This window comes from Nanorana parkeri, unplaced genomic scaffold, assembly GCF_000935625.1.
Source record: "Nanorana parkeri isolate BGI_ZX_2015 unplaced genomic scaffold, ASM93562v1 scaffold666, whole genome shotgun sequence".
Taxonomy (NCBI): domain Eukaryota; kingdom Metazoa; phylum Chordata; class Amphibia; order Anura; family Dicroglossidae; genus Nanorana; species Nanorana parkeri.
Window position 1 is genome coordinate 2,156 of NW_017306934.1, and position 14,369 is coordinate 16,524.

The 14,369-nt window shown below is 45.0% G+C and overlaps 1 protein-coding gene across 1 annotated transcript; it reads right to left on the minus strand.

Annotated features, from left to right (window-relative positions):
* Positions 1–234: 234 nt before the first annotated feature.
* On the minus strand, positions 235–14,163 carry SKP2 (S-phase kinase associated protein 2). The gene is made up of 9 exons (XM_018563472.1): positions 14,111–14,163; positions 11,284–11,537; positions 10,082–10,193; positions 7,678–7,821; positions 6,738–6,872; positions 3,284–3,382; positions 2,675–2,802; positions 2,519–2,570; positions 235–346 (listed from the first exon to the last, which is right to left on the minus strand). The coding sequence occupies exons 1-9, from the start codon at positions 14,116–14,118 to the stop codon at positions 235–237; spliced, it is 1,044 nt and encodes a 347-aa protein (XP_018418974.1). The 5' UTR covers positions 14,119–14,163.
* Positions 14,164–14,369: the final 206 nt, after the last annotated feature.

A 14,369-nucleotide genomic window follows, 5' to 3' on the forward strand; every position in this document is an offset into this window, starting at 1 on the left:
AGTTGATTGGTTGCCGTGCTGTTCCATATTTTGTCTTCTCCAGTTTTGATAAATTCCCCCTAGTAAGTCCACACTGCTGCTGTATAAATTAAGCCCTTAGCAATTGATTACTGCTTGTAAAGATCAGTTCTCTCATGTATGCTGCTTGTAAAGATCAGTTCTCTCTGCTATTGAGAAAATACGACTTATCTGGACAAAAAAAATGTCAGTCCAGTTATTTTGTTGGTTAAATACTTACAGCATGGAAGTAGGACAGATCTGATAGCAGCGACTGAGGCCGAGGTGCTGCAGGTGAAGCAGTTGGTGGAACACTGTAAAGCATTCTGGAGTCAGCATCACACTGTCACTGCACAGAGGAAGATATTATTAGATTCCCCATAACACACAAATCTATTTCTTTCACTGCTACTACCACTAGAAAAGCATGAAACACTACTCATGTGTGGAATGTGCTTAGATATCTGAAGCTACCCTACAGGGGATTACACTTTTTGTTAAAGCTGGTAAATCATTAGAGCCCCCACTTCTAATCAGGCTTGTAGAGAAGTAAACACTCATTTACTACATTAGGATTGTTATAACGTGTTTCCCCGAAAATAAGACACTGTCTTATATTTTTTTTGGCTAAAAAAAAACCACACCTAGGTCTTATTTTCGGGGTAGGTCTTATTTTTTGTTATTGTACAACAATCCACACTTATCACCATATTTTTGTACATGAATAAGGGCAATCCGGGGTGCCGTACCTTTCCAAGAGCAATTTGGTAACCAATCGTTGGCCAGAATGAGCGAAGCGCACTTTCACTATCGATTCCTCACAGGCGGAGTGCATTTGGTATCACTCCGCCTGTGACAGGAGCCGGCGCTATGGAGGAGGCATCGGCTTATGCGGCTCTGTTCCCTCCGGTGCCGCCTCGCTTACTCTAGCGATGGCTTAGTTGGCACAGCCGATTCTCTCCTGCGGCTCTTCAAGTTCCCCCTTATGCCACCACCGGTCCTGGGAATGGTCACAACTAGGTCTTATTTTCTGGGTAGGTCTTATATTTTAGCAATTCCCAAAAATAGTACTAGGTCTTTTTTTCGGGGAAACAGGGTACATATGAAAGGGTTGTCTTTATAAATATAAAAATGTACTAACAAACCCCTCACAATTCAGGGGCCAGTATCTACCCATCACATTGTAAATAAAAAGTTACCTTTCCGCATTGTAAGTGTTAACTGTCATGTGGTCTGGGGATTGGGTGAAATACTTACCTTGTTCCTCAAAGGTCCCCCAAAGCTGCTTCTCTATGCTGCCTGACCGGTCACAGCTGTCTGATATAATCATGTACAATGCAGAACCACAGGTCCTGTGCTGAATGTGAGGACACTGAGGGGTGACACTGATTTGTGTTTTCGTACTTAGTAAAGCACCTCCGTGTGCACCTTGCTTTAAAGCTAGTTATAAATTGATGAGTGTGGTCGCCATTTGTTTGACCTGATGGATTTGGTGAGGGGACACACTGGGGGCTTCAGCTGCCATTGTAACGTTCGGGGCTTCTGATGTGTCCCTGCGCCTTTAAGTAGGTTGGGCTGCCTCCTGGCAAACCTGCACTCAATTCATCCTTAGCTATATATGCTCCAAGATGGAGGCTCTCATAGATTAGTTAGGACCACACCACACAGAGGGGCCTTGATGAGGCAGTGCGGCTTCCATATATTTTGCAAGATTTGTGCAACTAAGACCTCTATTTTTAAACCTTGTAGTTTGTAGTAATTTGTGCCAGAAGTGGACTAGGAAGCGGATGAACTCTATTTGTAAGTAAATGAAAAACATGTTTTTTTAAAGTGATATTAAAGTCACAATTCCCCCCCCCATGATGTTTTAAGGACTTACCTTAAAGGATGCCTCTTGATCCAATCTCCTTTCCAGTAGTTTTCAGGAGTCCCTCCAGCGCTGACTGCTGTATCTTCAGTGTCCAATGGTGCCTGTCCGATGTGCACGCTCCTGGCTGCGTGCATTCCCCTCCACTGTCTCTCCCCTTCTCCTGGCCGTAGATCTCTACTGCACATGCACCCACCCCATCATCCTTCACAGCCGCTCGAGAATCTTCAGACAGGAGCAAGCGGGGAAGACACAGGTAAGTAATTACCTATTTGGTCATTTTTTTACGTTTTTGCTTATATCTACTGCTTGCTAGCGGTACATATATGCAAACAAAGATGAGTGTTTAATTCTACTTTTACTAATGAATATAAGATGATTTTATAACAGTATGCAGAGCTGCATGCTGATGTGATTTTTGAGTGCCACATGAAGTCCACTAAATGGTTACCCCAGTGCAGTGGTGGTGAACCTTGGCACTCCAGCTGTTTTGGAACTACAAGTCCCATGATGCATTGCAAGGCTCTGACAGCCATAAGCATGACTCCCAGAGGCAGATGCATGTTGGGATTTGTAGTTTTGGCACAGCTGAGTGCCAAGGTTTGCCATCACTGCCCCAGTGTATGGAGTAGCGGGTACAATGAGGGGACTTACCTTAAATCTAAATTGGTAAGGTCAGGACATCTTTGTACTAAAGCCTCCACATCTACAAAAACAAAATAGGGCTTAGCTGAAAGAAGTCTGTTTCTCAATTCATCATCAGCACATTACACTAAAATTAAACAGCTATGATTAGTTTCATCAACATACCGGTTATCTCCAGGTTCTGACGATACCCACTGAAATTCAGCTGGGTTAAACTTCTAGGAAAGTTATCCACTGCGCTCTTCACATGGCTGGTTGTAAAGTCACACCAGGAGAGGTTCAATTCATCCAGCCTGCATGAAATACCATTGTAGGGGAATTACCATCCAAACAGCATAAATAATGTACTACTGGCACCAACGGTGACTGAGGCGGAACAGGCAAGGTCAAGCTTGACTTTCACAGAAGTCAGAATTTAAATAGATGTCTAAATTTAGATGTCTGTATCTAAGTCTATGGACTGTTATACGAAGGTTAGCATCTGCTTATGCATTATATGTGCAAGTCTGCAATAGATATATTAAGAAAAATAAATAAAATCAGTTTTAAAAAGGTATTACAAAAATGTAAATAAAACTGATCCAAATCCACGTCCGCTATACTATGAAGAAAAAACAAGAAAATTATCTTTTTTTCTATTGTCTTTGCTGGAAGGACATTTCATTGGTTGTTCAAAGTTCCTTCTGGGTTTTGCATAACCCTAATGTTACATAAATATTTCCCCCACCCACTTACACATAACTCCAACTCTGCCATGAGAGAAGAAAGTCTTACCTAGAGCAGCTCTTCAGCATGTGTGCCAGCGATTCTGGGGAGAAGCCGAAACAACCACCGAGGTTCAGTCTTACCAGATCTGAATTTTGGGCAACAGCACTGAAGACAAAATGTTCTAATAAGTGCTAGAGAAAAACTGGGGGTTCTTTCATGAAACATTACATTGCCTAATGTTCTGCAAACACACACACACAAATGGCAACAGCTACAGTATATTCCCACATTCAACTCCGAAGCATAAACGATTTGACCCATGTCCAAGTATTTGAACCTACGTTATTCCACTCCTAATTACAACATGCTGTAATATGAAGCAGAAGACGGCAGATCATGTCTAAGGTTACATGTACATGGCATTATAAAAGATCACCTGTCACGGCTAGACTTTTTTACCAAGTGTAGTGCAAAGCTTATGAATAGGACATGTTCCTACTGAGATGCTTTGCATTGTTCTCAGCTTAACGGTCAAGTGTACGTGCACACAGCAGAAATGCTACTGGAAAGGTTCAATTAACCCTATGAGCATAGGGTGGCTTTGGATGGCCCTGCTCCACTACTGCTTGCAGTGCTCAGTGTACCAACATGTCATTATACAGTTACCACAGTATATTATCATGACTTACTGACCCTGCTGAAACCCAAAATATATACAAGGAAAACCCATCTATGTAACCACACAGAGGTGTCCCAGTTCAACTTGGTATCACCTTCAGAAGGAAAGTCATCCAAATAATGAAACAAATATATACTTAGTACAAATATGATTAACCACCATGTATTGCAATCTTTATTCCATGTACAACCTTCAAATACTGTGCGACATGTCCATTAGTCCATACCAGTGGTAGCCAAACTCCGGCCCTCCAGCTGTGGTGGAAGTACAAATCCCAAGAGGCATTGCAAGATTCTCACAGACATGACGCCCGGAGAGAGATGCATCATGGGATTTGTAGTTTCACCAGAGCTGGAGGGCCGGAGTTTGGCTACCCCTGGTCTATACGTACCGATATAATCCTTATAGAAACCTAACCATGTAACCCCAAGCCTTCTGTCTGCTTAGTGCCTGCCCCTATTATGTGACCCTGGAACACAACTTTAGTTCAGGACTGTGGTTAAAAAAAACCCCAAAAAAACCCAATAAGACCACCCACTTCTTAACTGGTTTAGATACAATCTAAGACATGACATATGAAGCTGCCATAAAAGCAATATCAGAAATCGAAACATTAGTGCAGGAAATAACAGGGTGTGAATTATGCCCCTGAATAGTGCACTTGTGGCAGCCCTCCGTGCGCAAGTTGTACAATTCATTTATTTCAGGAGTAGTCCAAGTGTACCCATCTGCACTGAGTGGTGTAATCAAATGCAATCACTATAAACTGAACTGCCTGCATGATGTTTACAGTAAGTCTGCAGTTGGCTTTAAAGAAGAACTCCAGCAAAATCACAAGCTTCCCATTCCAGTGGGGCTACCCCCCACACTGCAAGGGTTAAGTGCTCATTTTATCTAGGGGACTCATAAATTTACTTGTAAGACCCTTTGTCCCACCAGCTCCCTTCAGGCTGATAGACCTGTCCCCCCAACCTCTACTCCTCTGGGCTTCAGCAGTCTAAGGATCACTTACATCATCTCGTCTTATGCAGGTCCATTGAGTTGCATTAGACATGAGGATGCGGGGGGACATTCCATAACTGGAGCGCGGGGGTGAGAAGCATGTGCCGACCACAGTGGAATTGAGGGTCCGGTGAGGCAAACACCTTTATTTGATCCCCCTAGACAAAATGGCCATGTAACCTCGCAGCGTGGGAATAACCCAAATGCAAGGTAAGTTTGTGATTTTCCTGAAGTTCTTAGACAAATCACATAACATTAAATTCTTATAAATATAAACGCGCTGATCATTTCTACGCTGACTGTAGCTGATCATTTAGGCTAAACCCAAAGATAACTCCATAAATAAGTGATAAGTTGTACAAATGACACTAAGGAAAAGATTTTATTTTTGTATGCTAAAAAATGTATCCTCCTGCTATGGAAGTCACCCTCACCTCCTACTCTGAACGGATGGGAACGGCTCGTTGATGACATCCTACCAGTCTATAAGATCACTTATGAACAACGAGGCAGACCCCAATTCTTTGAGCGTGTGTGGGGACCCTGGCTCTCCTCCATCCAGACTATCCCACTTCCACCCTAAGAGCTTGTTTGTTTCACTTGTGATGAGCAGGGAGCCGACTTTACAGCCAATCAGGAAGCTGGGCAGCGTGTAATGACGCGCTGCCCGGCTTCTTGATTGGTCGGGAAGCTGACCAATCAGGGAGCTGGCCTCATGAGGTAAGGTTAACTTACCTTACTATGTGGGGGCGTGGCCTGGCTATGGCGGAGTGAAGAAGCACATTGCCTGAGCTCTGCTGCTACTTGAGACTTTTCAGCTGATCACGGCATCCCAAACCTTCTTTTTTGATGTCGCAGAAGACCAAACTCCGTTCTAACGAAGACAAGCGCCCTCAGACATCCCTTCAGCGCTTCCTCTCCACGCCAGCCTCCTCCACCCGCAGTTCTTCTAAAGGCCCGATGGCCCCCGGGACACTCGACACGGCCCTGAGGCCTACTACACCACCCGACCCTAGGGAGGCCTCGGCCTCGCCAGCAGTCACGGAACCCGGAGATCATATGCCCCAGCCCCATAGCGGAACCTCGCCTACCACTGACGCCGTTGCAGCCTTCCTACCTCTCCAACAACGAGATCTCTGCCATCTTGCTCTCCCTGCCCACGAGGCAAGACATGGCCGACATGGTTTCTAAAATGGAACTTACACTGAAGAAGGACATTGCGACCATCCACAGATCCGTCTCCACTCAAAGCTTTGGACCGGCCTGGAGCAATCCTTCTCTCCGATACCATTGTCAGGCCTACCCTGGTGTTCGCCCCCCTTCCCTCCGACCATCCGCTCCCACCCCACTATCATGCCTACGCTGACGGTGGTCCGGTCCGCCTTCTCTCAATACTCCCTGTCGCCAGCACCATCCCCTTTAATTCCAGTCCTAGGAAATCTGGCCTTCCCTCCGGGGATAAAAGACAAATATCTCCTTCGACTCGGAACCCGGGGGTGACAGGCTGCCCATTCTAAGGTAAGAGGGGACTTTCTTGTTAATCGGGTACCCGGGTGGCGAGTCTTTACACGCTGCCTGGATTCCTGAATGGGACTGCCGTTACTACGTAATTGGTATCGGCGAGTACCGGAAAAAAAAATTATCGGTACTCGTACTCGGTACCAAAATACCGGTATCGGTGCATGCCTAAAAAAATACAGCAAGTCCAGTTGCCTTGACTTATTTTTTACAGATATACCATGACCTGGATGAATGAGAACCTTCACAGACTCAAAGAAAAATTATCTTTAAAAGCCATATTATAAACCAGTAATGCCCCATGGCATTGTTGTCTCTTACCACATGATGTCATCATTCAGGGTCAGCCCTTCCAAACTCAGATTCTGAAGTCTGTGGCAGCAGGAAATGATGCTCCGCAAAGCATCTATGCTGATGGTGCAATGAGAAAGGTCTGCATGTAGTAGACGCAAAGGTCTGTAAAACAAAGGAGGTAAATGGCGCTACATTATACTGGTGTACTGAAATACTGCAAGTAGAATATACTGCCTCTAGTTACCACAACTAGAGACAGTGCAGACAAGGAATTCACCAATTGCTTCCTGGAAATCCATAATGACAACTTGCCGTAAAAAAAAAACAAAACAAAAAAACTGATCCATCTAGGACAGGTAGCAGGGAGCACAACAGGCTCCGCCCACCGCCTTAGGGTTCTCAAAATAATGCAATAGGAGGAACACCATGCCTAAGAAAAATGATATGGTGGATTCTAGCCTAGTCATGGAGACCCAGAAAGAAATTACAATAATCCTTCAGCTAAAACACAACTGCTGTAGGAGAGGTGACAATGGCAGCTCAATAGCTAAATCAAGATAAGAAATTGTTTGAGACAACAGTGTGTCACCCTGTCTAGCTGTGTAATGTGGAAAATGTGTGTAAGTGACAACACAGGCTGTACAGAATTATCAGTTCTTTGGCAGATAAAGTAAATGTGTATTTGGCTGTTTGCTTTAAGGTGCACACAGAGGGGGATGTCCATTGAATCTGGGAGATTATGTTCAGTGTAGGAATCTAGTGCATGCCTAAGGCACTGTGCAACCTGTGCAGACACTCAGGAGAAGGGACCACTAAAGCTGGGTAATTCTGCTGATATTTACTGCTCAGTCCATACCAGCACTGTCTACAATATGTAAATTTAGGTTGACTGATACCAGAAATCATGTACAGGTCTGTGATCATTTATATCTGCTGACTCCCATCTTGTGTCTAGTGGATCACTCACCTGATCTGTTTAAATAATGGTTCTCCAATACAAGATCTGGGACACCGCAACACAACCACTCCCAGTGACAACAGTCTTCCAATAACTCCGTCCAACAAATGGTTCCCAGTGAGGTCTAAACTGTGCCACAGTGATTCATCACACCTAGAAGAAAAGGAGGGTCGCCTTTTTATATGTGGTCACAAGATATCAATTATAAGAATGAAAGCATCTGGAATATCACACAGAAAATAGCTTAAGGCCTTGTTCACACACACACACACACACTAATACACTCAGCTTCAATGTGCAGGCTAGTGTGGTGACAGGTCCAGTGGCTGGGCTGTGTGATGTGCTGTCAGTTTATCACACTTTTTAAAAGAGAAGTATTGGGTGAGTGAAATGTACTCTTCCCAATGCTTACAGCCGGTGTAGGACACGGCAGGTGTCACATGCCGGCTCTATAGATCGAGAGCTCAGCAATCCCAAACCGCTGATCACTCAGCTCATGGTCTTCTCTCTGCAGGTGACTGTCAGTCACAGCTCTCCACAGGGATTACCGCTGCCCTCTCTGTTCCTCCAGCACTCATTGGAGAGAGACAGGGGAGGGGGTGGTAACAGCCGGCTCTGGCTCTAGAGGCAGAGCCAGCTGTCAATCGGGCAGCAGAGTAGATCCCCGACAATATTTTCCCGCCTGCAGCGCGGCTCTGTACTGTCAGCATATGGAGGGCAGAAGCCCACTAAATGCTATTAGGTCACAGTAGTACATTAGTAATGTTTCTATATTGTTTATACATTTGTAAGTATGTTTCTTTCTGTGACCTGAGAGGACTAAAGCCAAAAAAGGGTTTGGCAACTCCATTCAGGTCTCCGCAGTAAAACATGCTGCAACACACATCACACACCTGCACTGTGGTCTGAACGAGGCACATAAATAACAACTGTTTCCTGTGTCCTAGCGGTGACTGGTGTTTAGTTGCTGAAAAATACCAGACACGGCTTATAGTGTGAACAAGCCTTAAAGAACAAACCTGTGGGGAAGTTTATCACTGTTCAGTGCTTTGCTGAACACAAATCAGCATTCGCGCACACTTCAAGCTAGTTCTATAGCACAATCTGAGGAACCAAAACTGCTCAGAGATGCATTTTCTTTATATCTAAGGGCCTAGTCACACCATATCCAGTGCGTTCTGGCGCGGTCCGAGTCCGGAATGTACTGGATCACATAGATCAGGCCGGGCCATGTTCTGGGGCAGGTGTGCGCCATTCATGTCAATGGCACGCCCCTGCCCGCACCGGAACACGAGGTACAGGAATGCACTCCATTCCAGTGCGATCGGAAAAAATGCTGCATTTCTGATCGCACTGCACTGGAACGGCGGGCATTTTTGTACCTCGCGTTCCAGTTTGGGCGGTCGTAATGCGGGCGGGGGGCACGCCTGTAGTGCATTCGACATGATTGGCACCACCACGCGCCCTCTTCAACACCAGCCTGATCTATGCGATCCAGTGCGTTTCGGGCTCAGACCGCGCCGGAACACACTGCATATGGTGTGGCTGAGCCCTGAATGTATATAAAGCACGTCATGTCCATATCAGAACCTCCACTCAGCACAGAAATAAAATGCTACCTGGCATAAGTCAGTGTTTGTACAATGTATTTAGACCTATATGCATAACCTCAATGCCCAATTGAAGTCTCACATGTCTTTGTTGCCCTGTACCCCACATATGATGATTCTGTAACAGAATGTATTTACTTAAAAATATCTCAGTAAAAAAATCTGCTTTCAGCCTTCCTACTGCAGTGTTCTCTGCTGGTATGACTGAATAAGTCACATTCCTTTAGCAAGAGTCCTCATAGGTGTATTCTACGTATGCAATAGGTCCAACTGCACTGCCTATTGGTCACATTTATACTCCCCACACAGCTGCTGTAACAGGAAAGTGGAGGTTCTTATTACAATACGTTAGAGCTGCAGCTAACGATTATTTTCAAAATCGATTAGTTAGCCGATTATTAAGTTCGATTAATCGGTTAATCGGATAAACTATAAAATAAAGTTTAAAAATGGCTCCAGTGATGGACTACTAGTTTGTATTGAGGTAGTAACTGAATATATATTTCTGTGACTTTATTTTTTTAAATGGTACATCAACACTCATACACAGGGCAAACAAAATTAAGCTAGCTCATTAACTTCGAGCACACTGTAAAACGCATGTTTTTTGTTTTATTACACCGAGGGAAGTTTACTCTACGTATGTGTGTTGGTTGCCAGTGAAATTGAATGGCAAGATAAGGTGGCACATACACAGTGCATTGTTGAATCATGCATTCATGGGAACATGAAAACACATGTATAAGTGTGCATCTTCTATCCACTCTGTAGTAAGATATCACTATATTGCATAAATTACTCACGATAGTCTCCTCCATCGTTTACAAACGCGAGATGCTTTCAAGAGATCAGTTAGATGCAGGTAGGAAAAGATGCCCAGAATTAACTCATCTGGTAGGGAATCCCATGATATTCCTAGAAAGAGAAAAGCGTGGCTTAGCGGGACAACAAAGGATTACAGGTCTTCACAGCTTGGTTTAAAAAAAATGTATCCAGATATATGGAATGCTTCATATTGAACTCCAGAGGGCTAAATAAAAACAAGCAGCAATGTATGTAGTCATTTAAAAAAAAAAAAAAAAAAAAAAAAAATCTTATTTGACTTTGTGTCTACCTCTTGCAATCCCCAGTACTGAGATGCATGCAAATATACTGACGAGGAATAGTAGGCGAGAACAGAATGAGCTACAGGGTGACTTCTACAGTCTGCTGCTGCTCCTCTACTGTTGCTGGGGGAAGGGAGGTGACCAAGCTGGTAGTGACATATTACAAGAGTGGGTAAATCTCAGGACTGGGCAGACAGAAATTTATTTGTCAGGTAAAACAGCTCCCACATATACATTCTACCTCTGTGCCTGTAGTTTAGCTTAAACAAAAATCAATCATTACACATGGTAGGTCACATCAATGCAAGGTCCGATATGCAAAAGGTTTTACAGACTAGATATAATTGTGTCTCAAGTGTGTATTCAAGCAGCAATACCACAAGGCCTGAAGGATTTGCAATACCCCAAAAACAATCCGTTCACTGATGGTCCTTCTGGTGAATAAACTCAGAGGTGATAATGTTTCAGAGCATGTGCAGCTCAGTGAACAGGCTCAGCAAGGTTCTACAGCAAAATGAAGTAACTACCGTGCACATTAGCAGGAGTACAATCATCCTGGGAAAGCCAATCAAGAGGCTAACGATGCCAAACCCAGAAAAAGAAAAACAGGTGAAGATAGAAGGGACAGTGGAGGACGGAGGGCATTGCTTACGAAGAAAGTCGGCTACGGAAAAGGGTTAAAAGGTCTCATGTTGGCTTGTTATAACACTCCGGCTCTCTAGTAATATCTTATTCCCAGCAACGTTCAGTTCATGACTTGATCCTACCTAGACATAGTTGGTGACCGATCAGTGGCTGTAAAACTGAAGTCACTCATTTTCAGCAGACATTACCCTACACATGGGTGACTCCTACACACTGTACACCTATTCATGATAACAGGACTCTACAACTCTCACCTGGCTGAGAGATTTTGGCTGCTCTTGGGCGTCTGGCGATAACAAAGGTGTCATCTTTCTCCTTTTGTCTCGGACGCTTCTGTGGTGGAGTCATCGTCATGATTTGGTCCAGAGGAGTATTTTCTGTGTCCAGTGGATCTTTCTCCATAGGGGTCACTCCCATACCACAGAGCAGTTCTGAGCTGTTCTTCTTGGAGTTCCATGTCCAGCTTGAGGAGTTCCTGGCAGAAGCAGGAATTTCCTTTAGATGTTTCCTGAATGATGCCCAAATAAAAATCTATTATTCACCAGCAGAACAAGAGAACGGGTTACACACAGAGAGGAAGATGCTTCATAAAATAAGAACACACTGATATTTTACTTCCCAGATCTCACAGAATGAATTAGTAGAAGATGGGATGATAACCCGGCAGGTGTCAGCAGCTAATAGGGTGCATGTATGCAGTATTCATGTAGACGGCATGAAGAACGTCAAAAATGATGCAGCTGTGTCCTATATAAACATTACACTGCCAGGTGCAGCTGTGCAAAAGGGCCCAGAGACTTCCATACTGCTGTATACAGATGCATACAAAACTGTCCACATCTCCATGTAATGTTTTTAATGCCCGTGTGAAGGAGTCCTCAAAAATTCCCTCACAGCTCTTCAGTAAAAGGTTCCTATATATCATTAAAGTGACACTAAACTCAGGAGTTAAATCTTAAAAATACAAATACATTCAAGTACCTTAACTATTAACAGAAATGTATGTTATTTTTGTATCACTCGTCGACTACTTTACAACACACACAGGGACCATGGGGAACAAAGGTAGCCCCCCTCCAGAAGGAAGGACAGTGTCGGCACCAATTCAGAGATGATTTGAGGATCTACAGCCGAGTGATACACAAATAAGATACATTTCTGTTAGTTGGGGTACTTCAATGTATTTTTAAGATTTAACTGCTGAATTTAACGTCATGTTAATAGTTTCTTTAGCTCCTGTATAATGAAATTGGCCATGGTAAGCGGTACCTGTGCATAGTGGCAGCTGCACTGGAACAGTTTCTATTAGTGCTCTTGCACACAGGCAGCAGCTCCCATACACAGTAGGGCTGGGCTCACACCTAGGTGATAGCATTTTTGCAAGTTTCAACGCGTGTTTGACGCATGTTTTCATGCGCATAAATCAAGTAGCGCGTCTGTGAGCAGATTGTAGTGCATTGATGTTAATGAGCTGACACACAAAAAAGCACACGTGTTTTTAAGCATTTCCTATTGAGTCTGTGAAAAGAGCCAAAAAAAGGGCCAAAAAGAGCTGCAATCCCCCCCCCAAATCTAATGTACCTTTTCCAACGACAGGCATTTTTCTTATCATGACAAAACGCTCAGATGTGAACAGGGCCGTAGAAATAAATTGGATTTTGGGGGCTTTTTAAAAGCGTTTTTAGGGCAGAAAAAGCGCTACAAAACGCTAAGTGTTAACACGTGCCATAATGCTGTCGCCTATATGTGAACGCAGCCTTAATGCCAGCAAAGGGGGCGTGGCCCCGGAAACACGTCATCACAGGAGTCCCGTGCTGACACACAGACATATGTGCAGCCATTCTACAGTCGCATAGGCTCATCTTTATGCTTTTATTGATCCACTTTTGTGAGTATGTTTTACTCTGTATTTGTACTTAAAATCATTAAAAACCCTCTACACTAGGGTGGGCGCCCTTCTCTTTTTCTTCTCAGTGTTGCAGCTTCCCAAGCTGAAGTGGGGCAGCACTCCTAGTCAACCTCATTTTGTACTATTCATCTGTTGGTCAAATTTAGCGCTTTGGACTTGTTTTCACTGCCAGCGTATTCCCGCTGACAGAGCCCAGGGTGCAGCGCACAGCTTTCCATAGAAGTCAGTGGTTGCACCCGGGTACACAGTGGTACATGTGTACAGCTGTTTATGCTTACGGTTATCAAATCCTGGACGCAGGCTTTGGTAGGGACCCTTGCACACGATTGCAAGCCCCCATACACCGTAAAGGCCGGCATATTCCCGCTGACAAGTAGTAGTAGTAGACGAGCCCCGGGTGCGGCGTACAGCTTCCCATAGAAGTCAGTGGCTGTACCCGGGTATACAGTGGTACATGCGTGCAGCTGCTTATGCGTACAGTTGTAAATCCCTGGATGCAGGCTTTGGTAGGGACCCTTGCACACAAAAGCCAGCCCCCATACACCGTAAAGGCTGGTGTATGCCCGCTAACAGAGCCCCGAGTGCAGTCTCATAGTACAGACATTAGTGCGTTGTCGGCGGCTACACACACATGGACGTAAAATTTTGGACCCAGACTGGGTGTCTGAGATTTTATGTCCGTGCACATACAGGGGTGTACGTAGTGGCAGTATATACCAGCTGACAACAGCATACAGGGTCCTCTGGCAGCGGGAATACGTCGGCATTTACGGTGAAGGGGGGGCCAGCACGTAAGGTGTGTCTGTACACAGGTAGCAGTGTATACCCACATACAGCCACTGACCTCTATGAGAAGGCTGTAGAGGCCACCCTGGTAAAAGGGAGGGATACATAATACACCAGTATTTATGTTGTATGGGCTGCTGTGTGAATGAGCCCCATCTCCACAGAACACGCCACCACAGGTACAGCAACATTGGCGCCCATCCCCCTTCACAGGACTCTGGCAGCCAGGAAGGCGGTCATTCTGAGGGACAGCGACCTGAGGAGCCAGCTGTGATTACATAATCTTCCTGCTCAGACCCGGCGGAGGCCTCTCGTAGTGTGACACGCCCGTATATACAGTCCCCCTCCCTCCCGGTAGAGCCCGGTATTTCCCCCGGTGATATTACCTTTCCATGATCCGCCCGCCCGATCTGCTCCCCTTTACAAACTTCCCGCGTCTCTCTCCCCAGTCCCCACACACACACACGTAAGGGCGCGGTGACGTCACGGGGAACTCACTGCGCATGCGTACTATTCCGGTGTGCTGTAAGCGTGGCTGTGTGAGTGCTGTACTATCTCTGTCCGGTAGGGGTCACTGCAGACACGCTTAGCTCTAGGGGGAGGGTGACCATTATATACATAGACTGGGTGCTCAGCAAACTTTGG

Coding starts and splice junctions, on each gene's coding strand:
- SKP2 (XM_018563472.1), bottom strand. Junction 3,383..6,737: donor CTGAATGATGACATCATGTG/GTAAGAGACAAC, acceptor TTTTGTCTTCAG/TGCTGTTGCCCAAAATTCAG. Junction 2,803..3,283: donor ATGCTGAAGAGCTGCTCTAG/GTAAGACTTTCT, acceptor TATTTCATGCAG/GCTGGATGAATTGAACCTCT.